The sequence below is a fragment of the Trachemys scripta genome, chromosome 8 (assembly GCF_013100865.1).
Source record: "Trachemys scripta elegans isolate TJP31775 chromosome 8, CAS_Tse_1.0, whole genome shotgun sequence".
In the NCBI taxonomy this organism is placed as follows: domain Eukaryota; kingdom Metazoa; phylum Chordata; order Testudines; family Emydidae; genus Trachemys; species Trachemys scripta.
Window position 1 is genome coordinate 53,108,399 of NC_048305.1, and position 14,988 is coordinate 53,123,386.

Here is a 14,988-nt window from a genome sequence, read left to right on the forward strand (position 1 = left end):
CCAGTGCGGGACCCCCTGCCTGCATCAGAAAGTCATTGCAGCACCAGTTGAATCACGGTGCCTTCTACCCCAGAGGACTTTGCAGCAACCAGGGACTTAATACTGGTCCCAGTACCACCGACTCTGATGGGACAACCGCCAGCTTCAAAGAGCACAAGCAGGAGAGAACAAGGTGCTCAGAGTTCCTTCCCAGCACTGGGTCCTTCAGTACCTTGCCGACCTTATATAAGCTGACCTTACTTTTATGAGATCATCCCTGTTCTGGCATCAATTCCAAGACCCTCGCCACCAAACAGCAGAAGTGAGGGGTACCGCTCCTATATGGTCACCTCGGGAGGACTCTTTGTCAGTTTCTGAAGTGAAGACCTACACCCATCCCAAGGGCTGCCACCAATATCCATATTACATACTATCGGACCCCAGTGTGGGTCCACCTGCTGGTAACTGGCCAGATGGACAGCGGCCTATGCAATGGCCATTCTGGAACTCATGGAGGTTTCCATGGTACAGGATCTGTCATCCCAACAGGCATACTCGGTTGTTTCCGAGAGGTGGGCTCCCGCACCACTTGGCACCGGACTCTGGTACTGATACACAGGATGTGAGCCCCATGGAGGTAACTGAGCCTGAAGAAGAGGAAGAAGCCCCTCCTCTGGTACAGGCTTCCTCCTCCTCCTCCCTGTTGTTTTTGGACTGACTTTCCTACTTCAGCCTGATGTGATCCCTCATTACACTGGACAGCTGGTTGCTAAATATAATGGTGAATGGTTATACCCTTCAGTTTTCATCCATCTCTGCCTCCCATCTTCCATCCCTGTCCCTCTTCAGGGACCCTTTTCACGAGTAACTCCTAGCCCAGGAGATGCAAACCCTCAAATGGGTTGGGGCTGTGGAAGAGGTGCTTCAAAACTTGAGAGGGAAGGGGTTTTACTCCCTATATTTTCTAATCCCAAAGGCGGTCTTCGCCTCATCCTGGACCTGCTTCGCCTCAACAGATATCTCAATAAACTGAGGTTCCACGTGGTCTCCCTGGCCTCCATTATCCCCTCCCTGGATCTAGGTGACTAGTACAGTGCACTCAACTTGAAGGATGCTTACTTTCATATCTCCATCTTCCATGGCCACAGAAGATTCCTCAGGTTTATAGTAAACCAGACTCATTATCAATTCACCTTTCTCCCTTTTGGCCTGTCCGCAGCCCCCTGGGTTTTTACAAAATGTATGGCGGTGGTAGTGGCGTGCCTCAGAAGACAAGGCATTCAAGTCTACCCATACCTCAATGACTGACTGAGGGTCACTCAGAGGCTCTAGTAAAGAACATCATCACCCTGGTCCAAATCACCTTCCAAGTACTGGGCCTGTTGATAAATGCACAAATGTTGACTCTCATTCCAGTACGGAGAATACAGTTTATCAGGACAGTGCTAGACTCAACATAGGCCAGAGTCTTTCTTCCAGAGGCTCGATTCCAGACAATGTCGGACCTGATATCCAGGGTCATGGCTCAGCCAATCACAAAAACCCGGATTTGCTGCAAGCTCCTGGGACACTTGGCCATGTGCACTTACATAGTACAGCATGCAGGGCTGTGCCTCAGACTTGTGCAGACGTGGTTAGCTCACCAAACAGGGACCACTTGGACTTGGTTGCTTAGTGTTCCAGCCCTGGTCCTTGCCTCCCTCGACTGATGGAAGGACCTCCGGTCAGCAATGGGGGTGTCCCCTTTCTAGCCCGCCCACCCCCGCCCAGCTGTCAGTGTCCCCAGTGTCGGACGCTTCAGACCTAGGTTGGGGTGGCCATCTTGATCTCTTCAGGACACGGGGCCTGTGGTCCCAGGAAGAGCTCCTCCTGTACATAAATGACAAGGTGCTCAGAGCGGTGCACTTAGTTTGCCAAAAGCAACAGAGAGTCCTGTGGCACCTTTAAGACTAACAGGTGTATTGGAGCATAAGCTTTCGTGGGTGAATGCCCACTTCGTCGGATGCATCCACCCACGAAAAGCTTATGCTCCAGTGGCATTCACCCATGAAAGCCTATGCCCCAATACATCTGTTAGTCTTAAAGGTGCCACAGGACTCTCTGTTGCTTTTTACATATCCAGACTAACACGGCTACCCCTCTGATACTTAGTTTGCCAAGTGTTTCTCCCCCAGATCACAGGCAAAGTAGTACAAGTACCAATGGACAACACCGCGGCCATATTCTACATCAGCAAGCAGGGAGGAGCATGCTCCTCTGCCCTGTGTCAGGAGGCCATCCGTCTGGGAATTCTGCGTGCAGCACTTCATCCACCTTGAGGCTTCCCATCTTCCGGGAACCTGGAACGCCTTAGCCAATCACTCTGCAGATGTTTCTCCTCTTATTATGAGTGGTCCCTTCACCCAGAGATCACCAGGTTCATCTTCCAGGTAGACCTGTACGCAATCAAGCAGAACAGGAAATGCCATCAGTTTTGCTTGCTGCACTGGCACAGCCTGGATTCACTTTCAGCTGCCTTGCTGCTTCAGTGGACAGAGCTCCTATTCTACGCATTTCCTGCAGTTCTCCTCGTTCACAAGGTCCTTCTGAAAATCAAGTGGGACCAGGCGAGAATTATTCTTATGGCCCCAGCATGGCTGCCCCGGCACAGGTTTGGCACACTATAGACTTATCAGTAGTACCTCTGCTACTGCTCCCACTCTGCCTGGACCTGATATCACAGGACCAGGGCTGTTTACTCCACCTGAACTTTGGGACCCTTCACCTGACTGCATGGAAGCTGTCTTCAGAGAATGTTTCTTGATCACTCTCTAGAGGAGGATTTGTTGGCTTGCTCTTTACTGCAGACCTCTTGGCCTGGTTGCTGGCCCCTCTCCCCCCAACCTTCTGTTTGTATAGACTATCTAGTTGCATAGTCAGCGACACACATACAGATGGATAGCAGTCAACCTGTCTTTTTGAGAGTACTTGTGCCAAGTCAGGAAGTAATGGGTGAGTCTAAGAATGTGATTGATGGAAACAGAATTTGGCAGTTGCCCCAGAAGATATCACTTTTCTCTCCAACCTTTGCCACTGAGATTTCACTTTGGTTCTGCAGTCAGTGGACACCAGGGCGTGTAGTGTGCAGTAAACTCCTGGAGGCTGTTTTCAGTTTCTAAATATGTGCTTTTTCTGACCTTCTGTGTAGCAAATTGTTTAGAAGTCACTAAAAGCAACAAAGTTGAAGTCATACTGTGTGTTGCAAAAAAGAATGCAGTTCCACCAAGGACTTTGGCAAGGCTTACTGCAGGTTAAAAAATTGATTTCTTTTGTGCTTTGCATGTGCCTTTTGTGCTTTGCATTCTGTAGATGATTTAAAGAGCAATAGCAACATAATATATTTTGCCTTATTTTCATTCTGTACGTGTCAAAGTAATAAAATGGTATTTTAATAAGGTGTAAGATTCATTGCTGGGTTATTTAAATCCCTACAGCCTTTCATGGGCTCCCAGAATAAAAATGCAAAGAGGCTAGATATCATCTTCAACAAAGCAGAATTTTCCAAGCACTATTAAGTGACTTGCAAAGGATTTTTGAGAAATTGGGCTTGTGCTCTTTTTTGTTTCTTTATTACATATATAAAGAAAGAAGGCTTGTCATCTCAGCTCTTCAGGAGGGTTTCCTACTTCTTTTACCTTAAATAGTGTACAATTTGGGAGGACAATTTGGTGATCTGAGGTGTGTGTTAAATTAAGATGTTAGAGCTCATATTAAAAGGGTTTTTTATATTTAATAAAGGCATTTTTATTCAAAATGGCATTTAGTCATTTAAGTGAAATAGGTATTAACAAAAATAAACAGCTTTAATAAGAGTCTGACTAAAAATTCCTTCCTCCTAATAGCTCAGCTTTCTCTTTCTTGGCTCTTGTAATGTACCTCAGCTGTCATTGGACTTGTCTTCACTAGTTTTATTTTAACCTGGAGCAAGCATTTTAAGATGTGACATTTTAGATGACATTTAGCCTTTTACAAACTTATAACTACTTTGAGTTAATTGGCAAACAATTAGCTCATGGTAAGAGTGGACATCCAAGAGCTCTGGGAACAGCAGTTTTTTTCAGAAAGATAATGCTCAAGTTTCTTTATCCTGACTTTAGCCTTTGCAAAGTCCTAATCACTTAAACTGTTCCAAGAGACAGTTGGGTAGATCCAGGATGTCCCCCTTGTATGCTGAATAGAGATTTTTTCATTATATTTCACTAATAAGATTACTCAAATATGGACAGGGTTGGCGGTTTCTGTGATATGAGTATTTGTAGAGTAACAATCACAGTATTTAGGTGTGAAATACCTAGAATTCAAGGTTGTTATCCAAATTAGGAGTACTTTCTTTGCTCCTCCCTTGGTAAGGTGATATTCCATACCTCATCTTTAGAAAGGTTTATGTAGGGGGGGAAGAAAACTTGCCAGTAGACTGGTCACTGTTTCTGTTGAAGGGAAAGCCTTTCCAAAGAAGTGTCTTGTATTGCATCCTCAAATTGAAAAGACATTTAATTCATCCTGGTCTGCCGCTGTATGAAACAGTGCAAGAAGATGGGAATTTGGACTTCCAATGAAAATTCCTTGCTCCCAAGGGATTCTTCCTAGGTACTTGCAGCTACTGTGCCCTTTCTTGTAGTATTTATGTAGACAGAGATAGTCCAAAGGTATTTTGGACCAGGACTTGATATTAAATCCAGAATTGAATTTGAGAAATAAGTGCTATGTGCAAAAAAGCAGCGTGAAATGCTCTTTTTAAAGCGAGAACCTACTGCATGTTCAATGAGCTGTAATCTCCATTTACCTTCCATGGTCAGTCCTTGGGTTGAGGACATTACTGTAGTCCAACCAACCAAGGCATGAATCACTGCATCTAAGGAGAGGGAGCTGTCTTCCTTCCCAATGGAGACTGATGTTTCTGACTAGTGTTGCTGTTGAGTATCTAGGCTGTTTACTAATTTTGGTACATTTCAAAGCAGTTTCCCCTTCCTACTAGCTTTGTGTCCATCTCATTGGTCTAAGTTGGAGCGAGGGATTATTGGACCACATGTTTGCTTTGTCTGGATGTTGGGGCAGCAGAGTCTCGGCACTCAATAGCAAAAGGCTGCTTATAGCTGTGACATCAGTACTTTAATAGTTGAGCCTACAGCATCTCATGATATCAGCCAATGATTTAACAGGACTGTAGAAGGAGAAAGGGAAGCATGAAGCCTTACGCATGTGGAAGGTTTTTGGTGAAATTTATAGGTGTTATAGTTCAGATAATGCTCAAAATACCAGTTGACAGACCCTATACAATCTTCCTAGACACCCATCAATTTGCTAATTATCATCTTGTGTCAATCGTCTCCTGCCACGTCATGCAGATGAGTTAACAGTTCCTGATGGCTATCAGACTGTGTTGAAAATAGCTGATACACTAGAATAAATATGGTGGTTGGTCTACTGTTTGTGGCCATAAGGAGAAATCCCACTAGTATGATCACTGATTTCTCCATGTAAGAGTCTAGAGTATTGCCTAAAATTAGATTCTGCTGAAGTACCTTTGTCACCATCTTAGTAACTTTGCCTAGGAAGGAGACAATTGAGACAAGCTGATAATTAGCAAATTGATGGGCGTCTAGGAAGATTGTATAAGGTCTGTCGACTGGTATTTTGAGCATTATCTGAATTATAACATACTTATAGATTTCACTTGCTGAGGGCTGCATTCCCTCCCTGAGTAGTGGGTAAAGATGTTTCACATTTACCTTCCATAACAAAGGAGTAGTCAATAACATATGTGGCACAGACACCCTTTGTACCTTCAGAATGAGCTCTAATAGGAGACTGATGTAAAAGCTTCAGCCTCGTCTGGTATTGTTTCCTCTAATTTAACATGGTTGTCACAGGTTTTAGTGATCTTTTCAGAAAAGTGTTATGATTTTTCATGGCACATAATTCTGGGCTTTTCAATACTAGAAAGGTGTTTACAAAGGGGAGGTTTCAGAGTAACAGCTGTGTTAGTCTGTATCCGCAAAAAGAACAGGAGTACTTGTGGCACCTTAGAGACTAACAAATTTATTAGAGCATAAGCTTTCGTGGACTACAGCCCAAAGAAGTGGGCTGTAGTCCACGAAAGCTTATGCTCTAATAAATTTGTTAGTCTCTAAGGTGCCACAAGTACTCCTGTTCTTTTTACGGATACAGACTAACACGGCTGCTACCAAGTTTGAAAGCTCCAATCCTCTTAATTACAGGTTTCAGAGTAGCAGCCGTGTTAGTCTGTATCCGTAAAAAGAACAGGAGTACTTGTGGCACCTTAGAGACTAACAAATTTATTAGAGCATAAGCTTTCGTGGACTACAGCCCAAAGAAGTGGGCTGTAGTCCACGAAAGCTTATGCTCTAATAAATTTGTTAGTCTCTAAGGTGCCACAAGTACTCCTGTTCTTTTTACAAAGGGGAGGCATTTCAAAGGAACTATAAAAGTGAGTGAGAGGGCTAGTGGGGTTGAGTGAAGCAAGATTTAGAATAGCTACAATAACGAAACTGACTAAAGGCAGAAATAACACTCCAGAGATTTGAAGATTAATGCAGAGAGAAACTTTGCATGGTACAGGAGGGTATAACATTAATATTAAAGAGAAAATTTAGATTGAATATTAGAAAAAACGGACCGAGAGCTAATGGATTGCAGAATAGCCTCATAGCAGATGCCTAATTATAAAATCACTAAAGGGCGCACAATTAACATGAAAATAATATTTCCATCTCAAATTTATGTACTTGCTGTTAGAAGTGACCTCTTATATTACTACAGTTGTAAGAGACTACAGGTGAAAATCGTGTTGAAGTTTACTTTGTGCATTTGTCTGCACTTTGTTTGTCATCGATTTCAGTGTTTTGTTGAGGCTACATACCAATCCCCTGGCTCTGCAGTGTTTACCAGCAACAGGTGCAGTAAAGTTGAAACTGAGTGAGTAAGGAAGTAAGTCATTGGGGAGTGGTTGCACAGAAATGGGGGGAGGGGGAGGCAACTTTATTTAGTGGTGGTGCGTTGAGGCCTGCCAAAAGACTCTTCTAAAAATAGGCCTAGGAGCAGTTTCTACAAGGATTTTTTTTTAAATTCAGGGCAAACTAAGTACAGGTTGTTTCTTTAGAAAATTAATTTATAAAAAGCGTATTTAAAAAAAAATTCAAGTTGACTGTCCCTTTAAAGCTAAACTGGCAAAACACTGAGTAATGTGCTACAGAGTGTGACTCTGAATTGCAGGGAAGGGAGAACTAGATGACCACATTACTGGGTCCAGTTTCTGATTCGTCCGGTTGTAGACTGTAGGTATTTTTAAACTGTTGCACGTGTTGGTATCATAGCCTCTCATCACAGTAGAAGCCACATTTGTCTGTTGCATGTAACTTGATGAAAGTAAAATTTATCTTCTGAGCGCTTTCATACATCAGATCAATTTAATCCCATTATGTTTTCCTGTCCAGCAACAAGTGCAAAGAAACCGAAAGTGCCTTACCGACTGTCAGGTTTTATAAAATTCGCTAACAAACTTTTGTTCTTGTTATGAGTGTTGCTTAATGACTTCTTAGGATGTGAGAACCAATAAGCAAAAGCATCTTACTCTGCCACCCTAAGGATGTTTGATGTCACTCTCTTGACAAGAGAAAACCATTGGTATCTTATAAATCAGTTTGGTATTTTATGCTGTATCTTGCTTTTGTATGTTGGGCGCAGTGGCACGCTTCTGCCCAGCTCCTTGGGAGGCTGAGACTGGCAGATTGCTCAGGGGTTCTGGGCTGCAGTACACGGTCAGTTGGGGGTTTGGTGCCACTGACAGCCTAGCCAGTGGGTGGCTGAAGAACTGGCTAGAACAACACAAATGACATGTTGTGACCGGCACACTCTCTGTGTGGGCTGATGAACTGATTGATCAAGGTGATCTTGCTTTACAGGAAGGATAGGAAGGCAGATTGCTGCCTGCCTCCAGCTACAATGCTGGAATAACACTATGCAGCGCTGACTCCAGGCACCAGCGCAGCAAGCAGGTGCTTGGGGCGGCCCATGGAAAGGGGCGGCACGTCTGGGTCTTCGGCGGCAATTCGGTGGCGGGTCCCTCAGTCCCTCTCGGAGGGAAGGACCGGCCGTCGAATTGCTGCCAAAGAATAAAGCAGCGCGGTAGAGCAGCCGCCGAAGTGCCGCCGATCGCGGCTTTTTTGGTTTTTTTCCCCTCTTCGCTGCTTGGGGCTGCAAAAAAGCTGGAGCCGGCCCTGACACCATGTCAGGAGTTTTGACTGATAGGGGCTATAAATGCACACATTTATGGATAGAGGTCAGGATAGGCTATGCCAGCTAGGATTCCTTTTGTCAGTGGCAAATATTTGTGTTCCTGGAGGGAGCATTGTCTCGAAGTTAAAGCACAGGACCGGAAGTCAGGAGACCTGGGTACCCTTCCTGGTTCTGTTATTGCTGTGATGAATAATCAAGGGAAAGTCATTTAACTTCTCTGTTGGCCCACCTGTAAAAAGTGGATGATATTTTCCAGTTTCTTGGGATTTTTGAATTATAATTGGTTATAAAATACTTGTAAAATCATTGAAAAGAAATGCAACCTTATTTATTTCTATATTTATTGAATTTTAGGGATTAGTGGTGTAAGGGCTACTTCTACACAGCACGTTACTGTACAACAAGCCAGCGTGTGACTCTACAGAGTGACAAGCCCAGTGCACTGTAGATTCACTCCCAGGCTTGCCATGCAGTAACTTCTCATGTACGCAAGCCCTAAGTCACACAGTTAATGCTTCCACTCAGCAGCCTATCACTACAGAAACACTTGGCGATATACACAATGCTAGTAAGGTATTTCAGCCTTCATAGACAAGTTGCTACCCACTCCATTTGTGGTATTTGACAGTTCCTTTTCCTTGCTAACAGAAAAGCTTGCAGAAGCTCAGCGCAGGTCCGCTACCCTTCAGAATGAACTACAGTCATCTTTGGATGCACAGAAAGAAACTAATGGTCTTACCACAGTGCGGCAGCGCAGAAAGGCAGTCTTCCACCTGTCCCACGAGGAGCGTGTTCAGCATAGAAACATCAGAGACCTAAAACTGGCCTTCAGCGAGTTCTACCTCAGCCTCATCTTACTGCAGAACTATCAGGTACGAAGAAAAGAAGGGCATAGTTTTCCCATGGGCCCTAAGTGTTCATATCATTCTTGGTGATTGGATTGCTTCATCTCACTGCAATCAGAGGACAGAATGTTGAGACTGAGAATGAGAGAGTAAATAAATCACTACTATAACTTTGAGGCCATATACTTGTTCATGTTCTGTTCAATGTAAAGCCAGATTTGAGAATCTGGAAAGAAACTGTTATACCTTAAAATTGGAAAGAAGCATGAGGCTGCTTATACATTGTTTCTTCTTTGTGTTACCACAGTAGTGTCATTCACCTCACTGTAGCTGACGCATCAACATTTTCTCTTTTAAAACTCACATTTTCGAGAGTTTCTAACTTTTCTGTTAAATTCTATGGGATGCAACTTGGCATAAAAATTGTTAGCCTGGAGGCAAGTATAAAAGAATTAAATCTTCGACATATTTAGATTTGTAGCACTGAAAAATGGGATTGTAATGGTTATAGAGACTGGTTTGTGTTCCAATAATTTAATTTAATTTAATTTAATTTAATTGGTGGGTTTTTTTACTTTACCACTTTACTTCTTAAAGTGTCATATTGTATGTAATATGTGTGACACTGAAAATTTCATAACCACTTTTTTTTAGCCTGTGAACTTAACTAGAATGTTCAAACTTGGGTTCCTAAAGGAAAGCATCTACGTCCTTGTATAGTCACCTAAATAAGACAGACTTTATGCTAGGGAATTTTACCAAACAGAATCCCACCATTGGGAATTACTTTGTGAAGTTCCATAGTATAGACGAGGCTTTAGTAGTTTGATTTTTTTTCTGAGGATTTGCAGCTCCCCTAGACTTCAGTGGGTTTGCTGGTACTCAGCATTTCCCAAAATTAGACAATGTATTTAGATCCCTAAACATGGATTGAATTGCTTTACTTTAGGTTCCCAAGATGGAAAATCTTGGTCCAACTATTGTTAAAGCAAGCTGCAGATTGGCCTATAAGCTGATACAGGCTTCTAGTACTACTGGAAGCACTCAGTTACTTACAGCAATAGCAGCTAGTTCACAACCCTGAAGTAGATAGAGTAACCTCAGATCTTTGTTCACTTCCTGGTGAAGCCATGTTGGCCACTTTTTCCTTTTATTTCTTTTTTAAAAAGAATACTAGGCTCTTGGACTTTATTATCAGAAATCACTTCTGTGGCCTGGTAAGATGAGGACAGTGCAAATGATTCCTTAGAAAGACTTTAGGTACCAGTCATGAAGGAAGGAAGAAGTCACTGATAGTAGAAAGCAACTAGTAAGTGTGTCAAAGATAATTTTACATTCACTAAACATTGGTATAGACTCTGAGCCTGTTTGGATTTGGAAGTCTCCACTTACGCAGACCCATCTGCATCCAAAACTGGCAGGGCATCTTTGAGGGTTTTATACCAGGTTGGAAAGTGAGGGGAAAAAAGATGAAATTGTTCTAAACCAAAGGACAAAGAGTACGTGTATGAAAAAGCATCTGAACACAAACGCAGGCAGTGTGGTAAGCACTAGGTGAATTAATAAGTTATGGCAGTTATCTGCTTAGGCATAAATGAAACCATGTAGGAAGAATCTCATAATTGGAATGTTAACGTAGACTGTATTAATCTGCATAGAAGAAATAGAACGTGAGGTGAAGAAGGGTGGCATTATGTCAAATATATTTACAATTCTCTCTGTTTGTGTAGTGGTGAAGCTTTTTGAGTTGGGTTACAAATAAGGAAAAAATAAGATGAAACAGTAGGTATCTTTTACAGACTGCAGTAGAACAACAAAAAAATTCATGCACCAATTCTAACACTACTTAAAACTGCAGGATACATACCCATGGAGTAATTTTAACTGCCCAGTTATGTGTGGGCATCAGCCAAACATTTATCATTAAAGGTTCCTCAATTAAAAAACAAGGTCATGACCCAAATAGTAAAACTACCACTTAGATCTCACTAATAGAGAAATAGATATGAGAATGTGAACATAAAAGGGGAAAGCTTGAAATTAATAGCCACAAACTGTTTGAATTCATCATAGAAAGCAGTGGCTTTACACAGTGCAGCAGTACAAAGATAATGAGTTGCTGAAAAGAGCAAATTGAGAAAATAACCTAGTGAGCAAGATATAGGAGGGCGTATTAAAATCCACTGTTATGGTGGAAGAATGGCAAGGCTAAAAACGTCAATATATTCTAGTTAAACCTACATGTATTTGACCTGCATGTGATCCTGAATTTTCTAATTAACTGATATTTACATACAAGCAAGCACTTTCTCTCTGAGCCCGTTCCCTCATCCTCTGTTGATTTTGCATAATGTAAGTCGGCATTGTGGTTTTGTGGTATTAGTCATTTATATGTTGGCAAACTGATATAAAATTTAGGCTTATGGACTTCACTTTAGTATCTAGTAGTAATAGAAGCTGAGTTTGGAGGAGAGAGCTTCTATTCAAAAACAAGATTATCTTCAGTAGTAAGCAAAATACAGAATTTCAGGCTGAGTAAATTATTTCTCTGAGTTTTTGCTTTTGTATTTGTATCAACTGCAAAAGTCCTTCATAGAAACTACCATTTAGCAGTGTTTAACTTCTTTAGTGCACAGCTTTGGAATCATGGAACTTGTGCTGTCAGAAGAGGAAGCTCCCCTGCAAGAAGAACTCTAGGATACATGATGTAAAAATATTGGGCTGTTCTTCCTGAGATATGCTAATTACTCACACCAACAAATAACATTAGTCAGTTCAGGGCAACAGTAAAATCTGTGACCAAAATTATCATTTTGTTACATTTTTCCATTTCAACTTTATGAAACAAGGCTCTGCTGTCCCGGGGTGAAACGCTGGATTTTTCCAATAGAAAGTAATTAAAGTCTCTCTTGTCTGCGATAATGCAAATCATTAATGCATTGGCTTCCTATTCCCATCTCCGTGTCCCTTCCTTACCTACTGCACAATGGGGGTCTGATATTAAATCACTCCAGGCATAATTAGATTGAAAATCATTTCAGCAGATTAGTTGGAGCCGCTCCCAAAGGCATTGAATTCTGCCATTCTCTGTATTTTTCTTTCAAATCTAGTCCATGGGCTAGTTTTTATAAACAAAAAAAATCATTCCTTTCTTGTCTATCTGTATAGCTAATATTAGGCTGAATAAGCTGAGTAGAACATGAAGTGCTGTTGGTGATTTCTTTGCATAGTTAGATACCACAGTATTTCAAATATGCTTGATCATAGCAGTCTTCAGTCTACTCCCAGTTGCTATAATGAGCTTTTCCATTACTATGTATAAAAAATATATAAACTAATGAATCTGGGCTTACACATATCTCTGTTAACCCTCTTTTTTTTCAACTAATTACTGTGGGCCTGATCTTGAAAAGATCCCGAATACTCTCAGCTCCCTTTGACTTCAAGCTCAGACTTGTTTTCTATTCACATAATGCAAAATCCTTTCTAGGAACACACTTGGCTGGATTTAATTGCCATGACATATAAAATGCTTTCTAATTTTTCTTGACAAGGATATATCTTATTGAGTGTGTTACACTGTACTGCTGTGTATTCTCTAGTATTAATGTGTTCAATCTTGGTTTTAAAATGAAGGAACTAGGAATCAGTAGCCTTCCCTATCCAAAAGAGAGAACAAAAAATCCCCAAAAGACAAGTAGGTGTGATGCCTGGGCAGTGGGTGCCTGGATAAGAGAATGAAGCTAAAAGCAACTTTGTTCTTACAAAATGACCCTCTTTCAACTTTCTGCACATATAAATTTCAGTTAAGAGCTCATCATAACAACTGTCAGTATATAGACAAACTGTGATATGGTACACAGGACATACTTGAATGAGCTACTGTTACCTGAGACTGTACAAACAGATAATCAGAATCAAAATTACTGTAGGAAAAGTGCTCAGTATAGCCAAAGCTCAGCTATCTACATTGAATTTTCATCCAGAAGGTTGCCCGTTTGGTTAGGGAAGGAGAGGTGGCAGCAACTTCACTTTGCAGAGTAAAAAATTTGTGTTCCACAAGGTTCAGTGTGTTATGTTCATATTCTTCTGTGTCTAGTCCACTTTATGTCATACTTTTTTTATTATAGTTAATTGTGATCACTTTTCTTCTACAGATTTTCTCTTAATTGTATTCTTGTTTTATATATAAACATCTGTTTCATTTTTAAGCAAAAACAAAGGTGTAATTCTGTGTTTGGGTTAGCACTCTCAGATCATCTACTGCTTTAGAACCTTTGAAACATCTGTGCGAATGAATATATTGGATGGTATTGACACAACCCTTTTTTCTGAATATACATTGTCTTCTTGATTAACTCTATTTTAATAGCTGCTGGTATTGCATACATTACTATCATGAGACTGAATAAGTATTAGACTTTAGAAGTTCTCTACAAATAATTTCATGTTTTTCATGCCCTCCATCCCACAGTCTTACTATTATTTTTTGAATAAGTATTTTTATTCCTTTATTTAATAGCTCTGTAGACCAAACAACCCTCCTGAAATATTTATCCAAAAGATTCTCTAATTAACAAACCTTATTGGCTGTTCTTTCTCTGCTATCACGGGAATGTTACCAGATTTCAATGTTCTTCATTGTTAGCTGAGGCTAAAAAATAATGTTTTATTTTTCTTGTCTCTAGAACCTGAACTTCACAGGATTCCGTAAGATCCTGAAGAAGCATGACAAGATCCTGGAGACACCCCGGGGTGCAGATTGGCGGGTGGCCCATGTGGAGGTGGCACCATTCTATACTTGCAAGAAAATCAACCAGCTCATCTCTGAAACAGAGGTAGAGAATGCTGAACTGTGTATTACTTCCATTTTATGTAGAGAAACAATGCTCTTCTCTCCCTTCACCAGTAATAACCCTGAGCTCCTGTACTGTGTTGGGAATAAATGCTTTAATTGCCAATGCAACTATTAATTGATTTGAAAGAACCACTAATTTCTGGCATTGGTCACTTGTAATTTGTGGGTTTGTGTGTACATTGGCTTCAGCTGTTAACTTTCACTATGTGAAATTACAGTGATGTTAAGAGTAATTCATAATAATGATGTAATTGATGTGTAATGTGTCATCACTCTGCCACTTTTTCTTTCACTGGGTAGACCCTGCATTAAATTCTTGTGATTTATGCCCATAGACAGTGGTGACCAATGAGTTAGAAGATGGAGACAGACAGAAGGCCATGAAGCGTTTACGTGTCCCACCCTTGGGAGCTGCTCAGGTGAGAATTTAAGTTCCATAATTCCTGTTTTCTTCTCAGATTAGCTGATGCATCAAATTATATTTCAACCCCCCCCCCCCCCAGCAGAATGTAAAAGTCCGAATATATTGAAATGGGTATTTATACCCGTCATTAGAGATGACCAGCACCTTAAATTATTTGGTGCTTAGAAAAGGTAACATACTTTAGTCTCAGAAGATTTGGAAATGGCATTGCAAGTGCTAATGTATTAAGGCAAGGTAATGGTAGAGAGGTGAATAATATGGGGAAATAAATTTTAGCCTTTCAAACTTACTGTTAGTATAGATAGTTCTGGCCATGCTCTTCTGTGTCGGAATGCTGATGTAAAGACCTGGCAGATTTCTCAGAAGACATTAATACACTTGGGCTCTCTGTTCTGATGTTGCATAATGCTCTTGGCTGGTGCTATGTTGTACTTATAGGATTTAAGAAACTTCATCTTACAGGGGAAGGAGGTATTAGAATGTAAGTTAGAATGCTATATTCATTGGTTTGACATTTATTCTGAAAATTAATGTGCATTGGAGATAAATTAGTATTCTGCCGTTAAGTCAACTGTTGTTCTATTTAC

General features: G+C 41.1%; 1 protein-coding gene across 1 annotated transcript in view; it reads left to right on the forward strand.

The window, feature by feature from the left end:
- Positions 1-14,988, forward strand: part of XPR1 (xenotropic and polytropic retrovirus receptor 1) — a 241,675-nt gene that overhangs the window by 174,083 nt on the left and 52,604 nt on the right. Inside the window, exons 4-6 of the mRNA XM_034780308.1 lie at positions 8,923-9,146; positions 13,808-13,957; positions 14,313-14,396. Coding sequence (XP_034636199.1) covers positions 8,923-9,146; positions 13,808-13,957; positions 14,313-14,396 — 458 coding nt within the window. The remainder of the gene's footprint in view (positions 1-8,922; positions 9,147-13,807; positions 13,958-14,312; positions 14,397-14,988) is intronic.